This window comes from Condylura cristata, unplaced genomic scaffold, assembly GCF_000260355.1.
Source record: "Condylura cristata isolate star-nosed mole 26May11 unplaced genomic scaffold, ConCri1.0 scaffold00029, whole genome shotgun sequence".
Lineage (NCBI taxonomy): Eukaryota > Metazoa > Chordata > Mammalia > Eulipotyphla > Talpidae > Condylura > Condylura cristata.
In genome coordinates, this window is record NW_004567130.1 from 9,280,789 (window position 1) to 9,297,600 (window position 16,812).

At 35.1% G+C, this 16,812-nt stretch overlaps 1 protein-coding gene across 1 annotated transcript in view; it reads left to right on the plus strand.

Annotated features, from left to right (window-relative positions):
* The window catches only part of HORMAD2 (HORMA domain containing 2), a 78,762-nt gene that overhangs the window by 11,826 nt on the left and 50,124 nt on the right, over nt 1-16,812 (plus strand). Inside the window, exons 5-9 of the mRNA XM_012730921.1 lie at nt 3,127-3,147; nt 3,872-3,898; nt 9,638-9,705; nt 13,219-13,370; nt 13,535-13,788. Of these exons, the coding sequence (XP_012586375.1) occupies nt 3,127-3,147; nt 3,872-3,898; nt 9,638-9,705; nt 13,219-13,370; nt 13,535-13,788 (522 nt within the window). The remainder of the gene's footprint in view (nt 1-3,126; nt 3,148-3,871; nt 3,899-9,637; nt 9,706-13,218; nt 13,371-13,534; nt 13,789-16,812) is intronic.

Below are 16,812 nucleotides of genomic sequence, written 5' to 3' on the forward strand. Positions count from 1 at the left end.
GATTCTCAGTGCTGTGCTTTAACCCGCTGCGCCACCAGGGAGGGCCAAATTGACATTTTTTTAATGGGTCAGTACCTGCCCCATGTTGGAAACTTAAATATTGATTTTTTTCATATCAGTTTACTATTTATATATGAAAAATAGATATTTTGACTATCATCTTTATCACTACTGTAGTGAACACTGTTAATTCTCTTTTATCCATTTCCTTAGTGTCTGTTATTGAGGGACAGTACAATATTGTTAAGAGCTTGAATTCTCAAATCAGTCTGAAGTGAATCCCATTACTGCTTTTTAAACCTTTGTGACATCAGGCAAACAAGCTACCTCTTGGTACCTTAGCTTTTTTTTTTTTTTTTAATCACTTAAAATGGGAGTAATAGGATTGCTTGAGAATTAAATGAGCTAGATATCTAAACCAGAAGTTTAAAAGCATTAGCTTACATCAGAATCAGCTGGAGGACTTGTTAAAACATATTGCCAGGCTCTACTCCCACATTTCTGATGTGAGAATTTACATTTCAGACAAATTCCTGATGGTGTTGAGACTGCTGGCTTAGGGACCTCCTTTCTCCTTCCTCCCTTTCTCCTTTTCTCCCTCCCTCTTTCCTCCTTCCTTTTTTCCCTCCTCCTTTCTCCAGCCTTCCTTAGCCTTTCCTTTCTTGCTTATTTAATCTGTGCTGCACATTGTGCCTTGGTACTGGAGGAGATAAAAATGAGAGAAAGATGTGATTCTTCCACACAAGAGGTGACAGTCTGAGAGTCTTTTCTTAAATAATTACAGTATTACATATACTAAAATAACAGTGTAATATAAAAAGAATATATGCCTAGTTTGGTTGAATTTATTTTACTTTATTTTATTACACATAAGGATGAATCAATCAATTTTACTGTTGGGGAGATTAAAAAACACCACTTTAGATGAATGACTTAGACTCAAGTAAATAGCATTTATAAGGTTTTTCCGTTGTTAATATAACTCTTCCCAGGGTGCCCTCAGTACTAGAATAATTAGTGCTTTAAATAATAATTTAAATATTATTATTTAATAATTAGTGCTTTAAAAATTGAGTAACGTCAAGATCTAGAGATCTTGAAACATCTGCCCTGTTAAAGATGATGATTGTACTTTTAGTTGTGAAATTTTAGGTGACTCTTACAGTTTTGTGGGGGACTGTATTATACCATGCTTGAATTAAAAAAAAAAAGAATATGTATTTTAAGAAACTCATTATAGAAATACTATGTTGTAGTGGAGGTAGGCAGTAGGGCAGCGGGAACAAAGGAGAGTCTTGGAGCCCTCAGTGGCTTGTTCAGACTTTTAACGATCTTTCTACACTATTTTTAGTGAGGCAGGGGCAGGCAGGGGTCTGGGTGGGGCACGGTGTGGGCAGGAGGCTAGCAGGCCTCACAGCCCCTAGTTAATCTTACTCTCTGGCATTCTCTCGTGGTCTCTTTCTCATAGCCATACTCAACTGCACCATCCTCTGCCACTGTTCAGTCCTTATGTGCTCAGCTTCCAGGCTCAGTTGTGCCCATCTATTCATGCCCACCCCATACTTCAGGTGTCCATCATGAGGCATGTGCATCCTGAGCCCACGTTCCCAAGCACCCCTTGTATTCAAGGCTGTATGTGATAGCCACAAAGGCCAGTGGTGGAAAAGCCTGAGCAATCTTCATTTACCCAACAGTTGTATATAACCTCCTGATTTCTCCTCATTTCCATTCTCAGTCCCCAACCTTGCCAACCCACATACACAATATATTCTTTCAGAAACTTAAGTCTGATCATGTCTTTTGCCAAACATTCTTTCATAGCTTTCAAAGTAAATTTCAGAGTCCTTTATGTGATCTGTAAGGCCTGTATGATGTCTTTTTAAGGTATCCCTTTCACCATTGCTCACCATGATCAAGGTATATAAGGACCATGGAACATGCCAAATGCTTTTACCTTTGTATATAGTGTTCCTTTTGCTTGGAATATTTCTTTCCTTATACCCTTTGCCCTGTTAACTCTAATTGCTCTTTCATAGCTTAGCTTAAATATTTACCTTCTTGAGGAGGTCTTCCCTGACAACTCTCCACCACTGCTTTCTATCCCAGTCTAGGTTTTCCCTATGGTTAGTGTCCTCAAGTACCCTATACTGCTGCTTCATAACAATTATCCCAACATTAACCCAATTGTAGCAATGTACTGATCCATGTGATTTCATCCTTTAGTGTTTTTTTCCCTAGTTGGTGTGCATTTCCCCTGAAGTCAGGGGCCATGTCTTTTTTTGAATCAAAGAATGAATGAGTAAACTTTTAATTGAATAATTAATGTGACTTAGTTTCAGTATGTAGTTTTAATTGATTGCCTGCAGTAACCAAAACAGCCACACAGTGTCACTAAAGTTTAAGCCCTTTGGGTGCAATCGATGACTAATTTGTTATAAATTATGGTCCTAAAATTTCCTCATTTATATTCTAGTTTAAAAAATTTATCACATATTTATCATATATAAGAATATAATTATGTTTCTACATACCTATTCCATTACTCTTTCAAGCAGAGAAAATTTGTAGTAATGTGTATATAGGGAGAATAAGCATTTTATAGATTTATATCAGACTTCAAATTTTTTACTGTAGCAGCGCAGATTGCCTTCCTGTGTCCATGCAGGCATCTCTTTTAACATACTGTCTCTGGTAAAAGCAGCAGCAGCAGTAGCTGTCTTCTCACCGGTATCTATACAGTGTCCGTTTTTCCCTCTCTCTTTTTCCTAATAAACCTGCCCTTTTAAAATGAAAAAGAAAATTACTGCAGTAAATTAGTTATAACTTTTGAAAATATGTGATATATTAAATTTTTAATAATGATGGTTATTTTGGATACCTTTTGCCTCCCAAAATAGAATATAGGGAGTAAGGATTTTTTTTTCCACATCTTTCCCCTCCCCAGAAAATGAAGTAGGCACAACCTAAATGGATATATAATTAGTATACTTTTTCTGATCTTCTGAATAATTTTTTTCTACCAAAGTCTTTAAAACTCTTGACAGTCATATTTTAATTAAACTTTATTTAAAATAACAATCATATTGGTATGAGTATATAGTAACAATAATTTTTTTTGTCTTGAAGCTACACATGGCAATACTTACAGTAAGTACACATTTAAAGATGAAACTTCTATCTACTTCATTGTCTTTTAGCAGGTGAAACATTACACAATATCCTCTCTGAATTTATCTGTTCTAAGACATTTTGGAATTAACATAGAATCTGTCAGAAGTCTTAAAAAAATCAGAGACTATGTATCTCTTTAGTGTATTACAATATAGAAGAAATATATAGGATATATTAATTATCTGCTTCATCTATATTGTCTATCACGTCTCATTTTTAAGTTACTTTATAGACCAAACTTTTTGTTTCTGAAATATCATAGAATTTTTGATGGTTTGAATACTTCTGGGAATAGTATGGTGTTTATGGCTAAGAATAGAAAGAAAATGAGATGACATTGAAAGTCTTAGATTATGATTTATTTAAAACTTTTTTAAAACAATAGATTATTTAGAATTTACTTATAGCTCAGTCACAGTAATTATAAATACCTAGTTATCATTTTCCTTGTAGCCAGTGTCCACAGAATATTCTGAAGACTCTGTGTTCACAACATAAGAACATAATTTATCTCTCTGACTTGAAATATATGTAGAAAATATTTATAACATTGAATATTTATCTATTTCTAGCTTGACAGATATATGTCATATATGTATAGTAGTACTCAGTAATATAGCTCAAAATGAATTCTTCACATAAAAATGAATTTTGTGACAGTTACAGAAACTAAATGTTTTTTTGTTTTTTTCTTAAATAGCTTTACACAAATCCCAAGGAACCGGAGGTAAGAACACACCCAGAGATAGGTATATTAAATATGTTTATATGAGTTGAAGCTATAGATTATATTACTAGACTACCATATGAACCATAGAACTCATAGTGAGATCCACTTCTCTGTGTTTTATTATAAACTTTACCAATTCTTTGAGAATTGGTACCTGAGGGATATGAACAAAACCATTGAGTAGAACTGAGCCTGTTTTCTAACATTTCAACCTTTAAGAATCTCTGTTTATATAAAACTATATTACTTATTATAAAAGAATCCTTTCTGGTTTTGTTTTTTTGGAAGATAAAGTATAATTCTAAGCTGTTTTATTGCCAATTACATTCTAACTCTTGACCTTTTCATAGACTTTCAGAAGTTTACCTCTTTGCTACTCTCTAGATTTTATTCTTCTGCTTATTGAATTCCATTCCTCCTCAGGCCAACTTATGTCTAAGTCTTTCACAAAAATCTCTTTTATTTTGTTCACACTGATTTCTTTCTTCTTCATAATTTTTTCCCCAGCAGGACCCAGCAATTCATGTAGATTACTTATTTTCCCCAACCAGATTGTGAATTCTTGAGGACAGGAGTTTTCTATATCCTAGAGTATAATATAATATAATAGCCTGGATACATACTGTTACTTGTGTGGTTTATTTTGAATGGCAGCTGTGGTTGTGGCAAAGAAATGGAGGGAGGAGCTCTGTTCTTTCCTTTCATTCTTCTCTTTTTGTCTTCCTCTTCACCACCTCCCTTCCTCTTTCCTTGCTTTCAAGTTTTCCTTCTCTAAACCTATGGATTTTAACCAAATGGCAGCATTCAAGACTAATTTAGCTTTTCACATCCTTTCTTAGCAAGATTATTAATAGTGAGCTATGTGCACAGTGGAAGAAAACTGGTGCATATATGTGGGTGATAATGTCTTAATGCCAAAACAAGCCCTTTTTACAGTTTTTAAAATCTCATTTAGTTTACAAATGCTTACCTCCTCCCATTATGTGTTAATAGAGTGGTCTTTCATCAATGTAATAAGTTATTGTTCAGCAGTGAAATGTTGAACAGATTGGACTTAACAACAGAAAAATCTTGAGTGGGAAGAAAACTACTAAATAAGTTTTAATGCAGGATATGTGTGTATATAATAGTGAAGCTAGGAGACAAAAACTTATGACATGAAATTCTGAGCTATAATTTATGTCTCAGAAAAAAGTATTTTGAACATTTACAGGTTGTTTCCTGCTATAGCCATGATCCCTGAACTCCATGTGTATGTGGCATACTTTTGATTACTAGAAAATTTGGTGTCATGTTTGAGATTATTAAATGACACAAAATATCACATGAGACTATGGTGACGGCACATGGGTGAATTGGTAGTGGGAAGTCCAAGGGGTTTACAACCGAGATGGGAAAAGGCATAAAATGAAGAATGATGTAAAATATATCTATATACATATATAAAGACACAAAATATCACCAAATGAATGAGTAATCATTATAACTATGGTACAGCAATATTCAGAGCCTAAAATTACCATGGAACCACATTGTTTGATGGTTGATATATTGTGGTTGCATCAAGTCATTGACACAGTTTACCTCCCTGATCTCATTCTTTTATATGTTCACAAAACAATATTGTCATATAAATAGTCTTTGGCATCCATGATATGGTCCCACATTTTTTCATTCATATTTTAAAAGTGTGCCCTTCCCTAAATAAAGTTGCAGAAACAATAGCAATATTAATATTAGTAGATATGACTATCGTGAGGACCAAAGTCTTATTGTTTCACCATCTGTCTGTTCCTTTGTACATATTGGAAGTGGTTAATATCTAATCTTTTTTTATAAAAAGATTTATTTATGTATAAAAGAACTGGTGTGCAGGGCAGAGGTGTGGGAGGGTGAGAGGATTCACCAGAAACAGAGTGGAGAGCAGAACAGGCAGATTTACTGAAATACACTGCTGAGGGGAGCAGCAGGTAAGACAAAAAAAGTTTGCTATACCATGTGGTTTAGCTCCCTGGCAGGAGATGAACTCATGCTGTAGTGGCTGTTAACATCTTAACCTTTGTGCCATGAGAGAGGCCAGATCAATATCTTCTCTTAACAGACTGCTTCAGGAGCAGAACTATAAACGTTTCTAGTGTCTTTATTCTATAAAATCTTTCTAGACCTCCCTGGTGGCCTAGGGGTTAAGTCTCAGCATCTGTCATGCTATAGCTTGAGTATATTTCAGTAAATCTACTTATTCTACTTATTCTGTCTCTGGTGAATCCACTCAATCCCCCCTTGCCCCATACCTCAGGCCTACACTCTATGCAAAAATAAATAGACAAATAAAATAAAACTTATTTTTTAAAAATCCTTCTAGAATAAAGTCTTAATTGAACATGAACTCTCTCTTGGCTGGATATTTATACAAATATTACTTGGGTTCCCTATATGTGCCTCAGCTTACTAAAGATATAAATGTATAGGAATTACAAGATAGGCAAGATACCATTCCTCTGGAAATTTACCTTCTTATGAGAGAGGATAAACAATTAAAAAGTGAACCAAAATTAGCAAATCAGTTTTAAGTAGGCAAAAATAAAAGAAAGTGGTACCCTGGAGAGTGCCTGGAGGGGTTGGAGGGCCTTACATGGAAGGCCTCTCGGAGGGGCCAAAGGACTCAGCCTATGAAGGTCCTTGAGACACAGTGGCATGTAAATGGCAGAATAGCTTAGTAGTTAGCATTGCTGGCATGGAATAACATTCCAGCTCCACCACTTACTAGCTTCATATATTATGAGGATAATACCTATCTGAGTGTTGGCTACATAGGAATAAGCATATGTAGGACATTAAGGCAGTGTCTAAATATATTATCATGATGATCATCAATGAGAGATAGTATGTTCCAAAGTAAATCTGTGCAATGGCCTTAAGGTAGGGAAGTATCTTGCATATTTGTGTACATAAAGGGTGCCTTGGGAGTAGAGCTTATTAGTAAATGCAAGGGAGAAGAAAAAGAAAAGGCAGAAAGGTAGCAGAGGCAGATGAGATTTGTGAGCTAAAAGCGTAAACTTATCCTAAAAGCAATGGAAATCATTGGGAAGTTTTACGCAAAGGAGAGATTTGTAGCTTAATATATAGCTATAAACCAGAAAGAGTTATACTAGGAGTAGTTTGGAAGCAAGTAGATCAGATAGGGTATGATGTTGGTGACCCGAATAGGTCAATAACACTTTAGTTTCAAAGAATGAGATGGATTTGGATATGCTTTGGAAAGACCTGAAAAGTCTTGACAATGGATTGGAACGTAAAGAAGGAAAGGATGTTTATGTTGCTAATGCTTTAGTTCATGTCAGTATATTCAGTATGAAAAATAAAGTCATTATTAGTAGTTTAAAGGTTCATCTATATTAGGCAAAACATTTGTATGAAAAGCAGGAAAAGTTTTATGAAGACAAGACTAGTGCCTATTGTAAATATACCTTAATTGATCAAAGTCAAATGAAGTTATTAAGGTTTAGTATCTTCTGTAAAAAAAAAATTATACATGACTTTTTCATTAGGTGATTGAGGGGGCCAAATAATAGTATTGATAAGATGATCAACTATTGAAGGACTTGCTTTTGATATAATTTTTAAAAATATATCAAAAAGTTAGAGTAAGTTGAGAAAGATGAGTGGGCAGAAATAAGTGTTGTTTGTTTGTTAGGGCACTTAAACCCATATCAATGCAGAAAGGGCAGGCTGCTGTGTACCTAGAGGTGTGAAGTAAACCTATTGCTATTGGTACTTTAGCTTTATATACATTAACTATTGTACTCACAAATAATACTTCTGAACTTGGTTTGAATTCTCAAGTATACTGTCTTGCTAGCAAAATATTTTTCTTTTTTAAAATTAACTCCATTGCAAACCATTCTTTCTAAAATTGAAGCAACATGAGCCAATTTCCCCTGGACTTGATCATTTATTATTAATTTGTTTTTAAAGGTTTTATATCACTAGAGCTGGGAGACCAGATCTTTATGATCTATCTAACATCCTTATCCCATGGTGTCAAGGAACAAATACTGAAATAGGCATATGAAAGGCATTTCTTGTGTTCTGACTTTAATTCATGCCCTTTGTAGCAAATTCTGCAGTTCTGTGGACAAACTGTTCAATGTGTCTGGGTCAGAGGTTTAATTTAACTACTATTCCATTATTTTAAATGGAATATATCTTGTGAGAAAATTTGTCCCTTTTTTATTGCCAGTTTTCATAACAGCGATGGGAGTAAATAATAGTAATAGTTTTTAGTGCAGGATTAAACAACAAGGAAATAAGACCTGATGTCATATATCCTGATTCCTTTTCTAACTTTTCTAGTTTCTAGTTTATATATTCCCATTCTAGTTTCTTCCGAACCACACAATAACCTCTCAGTAGCCCTCATGGTTTTTACTTCCCCTCTTCATTTTTAAAATAGCCATGGTAATCTTTTAAAACTACAAATTATGCCATGATCAAAACCCTTCAATGGATTCTAGTTTGTTTAGAATAAAATCCAAATCTTTCATCGTTTGGACAAATCTCTACAACTTTCACACTCTCCTTGCTTTCTCATCGCCATCACTTGGCCTTCTCCCTGGTTCCAGAAGAGGCTTCCTTTCCTACTTTAGACCTTACATTGCTGTTCCATTTTCCTGGGGATTCCTATTTCTCTCTGGCCTGCACATAACCAATTTCTTTTCCCACTGAGAATCAGCTCAACCATCACCTCTTCAGAGTGGCCCTCCTTGGTCCTTTCAAGCTAAATCAGTACCCCTTCCATTAAATTTATTCTAAAGCCAGTGTATTCTTTATCACAGCATGTTCTTAATCTGTTCATATTATTTAATATTGCTTGAAATGATCTTACTTATTTACTTTATTGGCTAACCCTCCCGCCAGGCTGTGTATTCCAGAAAAACAAGAGCCTTTATGTCATGTTCACCCCTATCATATCATACCACCATGTGACTCCTGTGCCAGACACAAAGTAGATGTTCAGTATATATCTGTTATTCTAACGAAGGGTTTCTCACCTAGCTCCATTGTCATTTACCTATGCCACATCAGACTACTTTGTGACTTAGTTTCTCTAGTTTTTCCAAGTATAACAATAGAATTTTCCACCTAAACATTTTAGCATGAAGGAGAAAATTGACTGTTCTTTTTATCTGGAAATAATACTCCTGAATAATATAATGCTGAATAATGCTATGGGTATTGAATAGTAGAATATAATAGAAATAAGTAAGATAATTTCAAGTAATATTAAGTCCTATGAAACAAACAGATATGTTGATAGTATAGTAAGTATATAATGCAAATGTACCTAAGTGAAATAAATCAGAAAGAGAAAGAAAAATACCAGATGGTTTCATTCAAGTGGTGGAATATAAACAAAGCAAATGAACAAAACAAGACAAAAGCAACTCTTAGACTCTGAGAACAAAATGGTGGTCACTAGCGGGGAAAGAGGCTGGGAGGGAGGAGGATGGAAAGAATGGGTAGAAGGGATTAATTTTATAGTGGTAAATGATACTGGAACTTTGGTGGTAGGTACAGTTCATATTTATGAAGGCTTGATGCTATACTCCTAAATATTATATAATGCTGTAAACCAATGGCCAATCAATGGCAAACAAAAATGAAAACGTTCCTCCATTATCAGGTAAGATTCCTTTTAAAAACAATTGCTTTCTCTATTTCCTCTGCTATTTCTAGAAAGTGACTGAGATATACCAATTCAAATTCAAGTATACAAAAGAAGGAGTCTCTATGGATTTTGACAGGTAGTATCTAATTATTTAGTAAACATGAGAAATATATAGGTTTGAAATATATAAGCTTCTTAAGGCAAGAAGTATGCCTTGTATTTCTTTCTTTCTTTTTTTTTTTTTAAAGATTTATTTATTTGTGCACACAGAACTGGATACAGGCTAGAGGCTCAGGGGCAGCGAGAGGCTTCACCAGAGACAGGGTGGGGAGCAGAACAGGCAGATCATGGAAGTACACTGCTGAGGGGAGCAGCAGGCAGGTCAGGAGAGGTCTGCCACGCCATGTGGTCACCTCCGGGGCAGGCGGGAGTCGAACTCATGCAGAAGCAGCTTTCAGATTCTCAGTGCTGTGCTTTAACCTGCTGTGCCACCAGGAAGGGCCATGCCTTGTATTTCTTTTGTAACTTTTCTGCCAGTCCTATACTATAGAATTAAAACTATATTTAAAAAATAACTTTAAAAAGAGACCATAATAATTGTTCAGATTACTAAGGTTCACAGATGAATCTTTACTTTGCTTCTTTTTGTAGGTGATATAATAGGGTCTATACACAGTTACATTTAGGGCTAAAAGGTTTAATTTCTAAGACAAAAAGACCTAGCTTGGAAGCCCATCTCTATTACTGGCTATGTAAATTTGGCTAGATTACTCAATCTACCTAAACATTAATATTCTTTTCTGTATAGAATTAATAATATGCTTGTTGTGATCATTGAGTTGTAATGCATACATAAAACTCTGTCATGCCTGACTCATGATAAACACCAGTGGCACCTAGAATGGTGGTGATGGTAGTAATTCTTGGACAGAGATTGTATTAAAAATGCTGTATGCAAAAAAAAAAAATGCTGTATACATGATGCTGATTGAAGACTATATCTTGCCACTAACCCCCAAATTTTCAATTGTTTAGGACAGTATTGATCCTCTCTGCTCTCAGTATGTCCAGAGTGGGCCTGGAATAGTAAAACCCATGAACTATTTGTCCATAAACACAAGTATTCTCATCTGCTTACTCTACTATGTCACATAAATGTATTTCCTGTGTCTTAAAATTTCAGGTATAATGTATATTAGTGTGTAAAATACAAAGAGAACATTTGCTTCATAAGGTCCTCAGTGCAGATGGAGATGTATTATAAATTGCAACATTATTCCTTTCCAGTAGTTCTTGGATGCAGATAGAGCCAAGTGTTGCTGATAAGATGACATAGAGGTAGAAGAGTTGGATGATGGTGAAAACCCTGTGGAGTGGAGGGCTCATTTTTCAGGGTGACAAATGGCCCCAAAAAGAATGGCTCTGAAGAGAAATGTGACCTAATTTTCATTTTTTTTGTATTGTTAACTGCCTCATAACTTAATGCAAGTTTGATAGTCTGAAGATTTACTCTCATTTGTACAGAGAAAACTTGGATGTGACAAGAAATGTGTTCTAGAAATGATAGTTAAAATATTAATCATCATAAGCTAACCTTTGCATAGCACTTGTATATAACACTTTTGTATGATGCAGATTGTAAATCACTTTTCATACATAATCTCTCACAGAAAATTCTTTTTTACTCATTTAAATTAAAATATAAGTACTACTGACAACCAAATAAAACTCTTGTTCTGAAATCTCATGCTGAGATGTTAGCAGTGAAACATAAATTTCTTAGAAACTAAAAGTAGGCATTTCTTTCAAAAATGGTTCATACAAAATTATCATATCAACTCTTCCATATTAAAGCCATTTTCCTTTTAAAAAGAGTGTAAGGGAGTTTTGAATATATTTTATGTGAATATAAGTTTAGGACTATGATGTCCATGTTGTCCTTCACTTACCAGGTTATATTCTAATAAACCTATTGTAAGTTAAAAAATATTGTAGGCTCTCCCTGGCAGCCTAGGGTTTAAGTCTCAGCACTTCCACAGTGAGGGCCCACCGAGTTGGTCTATGTTAGAGCCCTGATCAGGAAGTTAATCCACATGGTGCAACAGACCTCTCCTATTTTACCGCTGCTCCCCTTAGTATCGTATTTCAAGGGATCTGCCTGTTCTTCTCCGTATTCTGTCTTTGGTGAATCCTCTTGCCTACACTGCAGTTCTAATATACAAAATAAATAAAATTACTTAAAAAATATATTGTAAGTAAAAAAATGCTACTGCCCAGCATCCTGAGGAAATACTGTACCATGTTCCTACTGAAAGCAAATCACTTTCATACCACTATATGTCAAAAAGTGTTAGTTGAACCATCATAAGTTGGGGATTCTGTGAGATACATGGCTATAGTTCTTCACTCTGGTAACCTATTTCAAATTGGTTTAATCCTTGTAGATAAAAATAAGTAGTTTAAAATTGAAAATGAGTAAGTGTGTTCATTTAATAGTCTGTCTTATGAGTTCACACTGCTTCGGGAATTCAGTTACTTAGCACTGTTTTTCACTATTGAGTGTTCACTATATGAAAAGCTTTATGCAAAGGAAAATGTATTGCAGTCGTAGAAACTACTCAAATGTGAGAGATTTTGGAAAAGAAATCTTTAGAGAGAAATAAAAATGTTTTGTTGAAAGGTAGTTTAGTCCAGTTTGTTGATTGATTAATTAATTCAACGATGTTTATTGAGTAGTTACTATAACTTGGTACTGTGGAGATTAAAGATATAGCCACTTTCAGTCCAAAGGGAGACATACAGTTATAAACAGGGTTAAAGTATACAGAAATCATCAGGGACTTTCTTGAGGAGACTTCCTTGAGGAGGTGACAGATGCATGAGGGTTAAAGGATGCATTAGGAAGTAAGAAAAATCACACTACAAGCAAAGTGAATAGCTTATGGAAATACACATAGGTGCAAAGAAACTGAGATGTAGTTGTAGATGAAGATGGAGGTGAGGATGTGGCTATTCATGAAAAACTACACTCATCATTCTTGAACTTGATTGAAAGTTGGTGGATGTCATAGAAGAATGTTAAGCAAGAAAGATTAGAATATTTTTTCCAGTAGTGATGTGGAGAGTGCTTTTTAGTGTGGGTTTGAAAAAAGTAATAAGAATAAATAGTCATTGTTGTAATCCATGTAAGAGTAAGGAAGGGTACACCTTTGAGAGATAATCAGATAATAGAAAAGCCCAGAGTTGATAATTATTTAGTAGGTATAGAAATGTGTATAGGCTTATCTCACAAATTAACTTAGTGTCTAAGCAACTTCACTGAGATAATTTGCACCAGAGTCAATATTAGATTTCAGGTCTCCTAATTTCAAATCTGTTGTTTTCATTATTATAGCATGAGGTTTTTTGTAATTTCTTTTTAAATCAGGTCTTTAAAAACAGTCTTAAGGGAACTTGCTACTTAAGTTCTTTATATATGTATTGCTAAAAGTATAGCCACAAGTCTAACTTACATTCTAAACAGTCTGAAGAGTGTCCTGATATTTAGTTTACATTTTTTGCTCACATAGTAAAATGTTTTGGTTTTTTGGAATAGATTTTCAATATTATATATGATTGGATAATGCACTGTTTTTCTATGTGGTTATAGCCGTAGTACAAGCTTCGAAAGTGGGACAAACAGTGATGATGTTAAGAAAGCTAGTGTACTGCTGATCCGTAAATTGTATATACTGATGCAGAACCTTGGCCCCCTTCCTAATGATGTTATACTTACTATGAAACTCCACTACTATAATGCAGGTAGGTAGAGACCTCTTATATAATTCCTTCTTTAATACTGAAGTAGTATTTTTTGTTAGTGAAAGATTTTACAAGCATCTGGGAAAGATATATGCTGCTTCAAATGAAAGAGCAATGACTTGTTCTATTGAAACTCATGGTTTTCTTCCCTTTTCATTTTGCAGTGACCCCACATGATTACCAACCCCCTGGTTTTAAAGAGGGGGTAAACTCACACTTCCTGTTGTTCGAGGGGGAACCTGTAAATCTGCAAGTGGGACTGGTCTCCACTGGTTTTCATAGCATGAAAGTAAAAGTCACAACTGAAGCCACCAGAGTATCTGATTTGGAGAACAATCTCTTTCAGGAGAACAGCATTACTGAGATTGCCCATCAGGGTCTAGACTGTGATGAAGAAGAAGAAGAATGCAACAATCAGGTAAGGCAAAGCTTAAGTGAGACTGCATTGCTTCAGTTACACCTAAATGACATCTTTCAGTTCCTACACAGGTCATATCGTAGTGACAGGGTCTAATGGAGTGTCCTAGGTATAAAGTCTGAAACAAGACTCACACCTGATTTCAAGGATTCTTCACTCTAAAAAAAAAAAAAAAGATTTCAAGAAGGAAATATACTTTGTTTTATGAAATTATTTATGAATAGGAGAAAAAAAAAGGTTTTCCAGTATACTTCTTTCATAAAAGGTACCCATACATTTAGAAAATTTGGTATTTTCTTTTTTTCATTTTTTATACCTAACATTTTTAGGATTTAAGAATATATTCTAGGTATTTATTCATACCCTCTGGCAGTATGAATAAAACTCTTGATTATTCAAGAGGAGTGATTTGTTGGGAGGGGGTTGGGTGAGCAAAAGTTTATGGGCAAATTCAAGTCAGAATGAAAACAAAATTATGGTCAACTCTTGGTTATATAGAGGGACAAGCTTTGGTAGTAAGTAGGAGGAAAACTAGGTAGCTGGTGGGGCTGGAGTTACCAGAGCCAATTAGACAGTAATCTGAGCCCTTTGCCTCCCTACTTCTTCCAATAAAGACTTGGAGTTGAATACTTGCTGGGGTCCCCTGTGCCCAAGGTAAATTTACCCTTAACTGAGTAGTGAGGTTTACTTTATACCAGCATTATATTAAAAGGGTTCTGAGTTAGACATAAACATTTTTCAGATTGCTAAGTGGTTGCTAAAATCTGATTTTCAGGAGATATTTTGAGATTAGGATTACATGAGTCTTGCTCAAAATTTTATGACTGAAGTACCTCTTGAGGTTTTTTTCTCATCCTTTAACTATCATGTTTATTATATTGAAGCATCAATTAATTTGTGGAAATAACCAAACAATACATGTTTTCCATTATTACACATTTTCACAATGTCAGACTTTAGAATTTGAATCAACTTTTTTCTTATTCCACCCAAGGAAGATATAGCTAATATAGCTAGGTTGAAAAAGAATAAAAGTTAAGAAAAGAATGAGCATGTTTCAACTAGATTTTTATCTTTTAAATTTAAAAATTCCTTTTTTTTTTTTTTAAAGATTTATTTATTTGTGCATCCAGAACTAGGGTACAGGCCAGAGGCTCAGGGGTGGCGAGAGGCTTCACCAAAGACAGAGTGGGGAGCAGAACAGGCAGATTGACAAAATACACTGCTGAGGGGAGCAGCGGGTGGGTCAGGAGAGGTCTGCTGCGCCATGTGGTCACTTCTGGGACCAGGTGGAAATCGAACTCATGCAGAAGTGGCTTTAGCTTCTCAGTGCTGTGCTTTAACCTGCTGCACCACCAGGGAGGGCCCATAAATTTAAAAATTCTTTTATCAACTGAAATGAAAGCAGGACAACCTGAGAATAAATAGTTAAATTGATAGATTAAATAAGGCACGTGACAAATACTTCTCAAGCATACATTGAGTTGAGTAGAAATTACATTTCAAAACTGCACTTCGTGGTGAATCAATTCTAGTTCCTCTCTCAGACAGCCTGTCATGAGAGAACTTAGTAAGTCCAGTGACGTGTTTACTACCTTTTCTCACTAAGAATTCTGTTCTTTTCCCTCATTGAACACATATACATACATCAATACTTGTGTATATTTGTAGAACCCCATAATGATTTTCAAAATTATTTTATTTTGAATTATGTCACATATACAACAGAATGTAAGAAATAATATGTACAGTTTAAAGACTGACGTGAGCATTTATATACCTTCTATTCAGGCTAAGAAATAGACATTGCCACTACTTTAGAAGCCACTGTGTGCCCCCTTCTCAATGTATCCCCTCCTTTTCCAAAGATTACCACTTGCCAAACATCTGTGATAGCTCTTTCCTGGCTCTTTATGGTTTTACTATCTATGATCTTATCGGCTTATTTTAAAATTTTATGTAATTGTTGTATTCTAGGTATTCTGTGATTTGCTTCTTTTGCTTGATTATGAAAAAGGGATTTATCTATTTGTGTATGGACCTTTACTTTCACTGTGGTAGAATATTCTACTATAGATAGACATCCTTTTTTTTTTAATTGTTATAAAAATTCATGTACATACTCCTGGTATACATATGTGTATATAGACTTCTGGGATAAGTTTGTTTATGTATACAGGAACTGGTATGCAGGGCAGGGGGGTGAGAGGATTCACAGAGACAGAGTGGGGAGAAGAACAGGAAAATGTACTGAAATAAACTGCTGAGTGGAGCAGCAGGTGGGTCAGGAGAGATCTGCCATGCCATGTGGGTCAGCTCCGTGGCTGGGGATCGAACTTGTGTTTTAGTGGCTGCCGATAGCTTCATAGTGCTGTGCTTTAACCCATTGCACCACCAGGGAGGGCCCTAGGGCTTGCACATTTCCAGCTTTATTAGGTCATGTAAAACTATTTTCCAAAGTGATTATATGAATTTATATTCTCCTAACAGTGGGGGAAACTGTCCTCCATTCTTGCCAGTAACTAATATTATACAAGTTTATGCTTTTTGCCTTTTTACTGAATGTGAAATGGTAATCCCTCATGATTGATTCACATATCCCTAATTATTAGTGAATTTGAGATAATGTGTATTAGCATTTAGCACACATTTAAATTTGTTATTTTTTTCTTATTCTTAATTTTTAAAAATTTTATAATAGTTTATTTTTACATATTTTTGTGCATTTTTCCATCTCAGTTATAATCCCCTTGGGTTTCCCATCACCAAATCAACTGTGTGCCATCACCAAAGCCTAGTGCACTTCCCTCCCCCCCCACCACTGTTTTTTATCCCATTCCCCACTCCACCCCACAAAATGTCTCTGGTATATAGCTGTTCATCATTATCATTATTTTCTTGCCTGTTCCATTATATTCCTGCTATGAGAGAAACCATCCGGTATTTTTCCTTTTCCTTCTGGCTTATTTCACTAAGCATGATCTTTTCCAGCTCCATCATTGTTGCTGCAAAAGACATATGTTT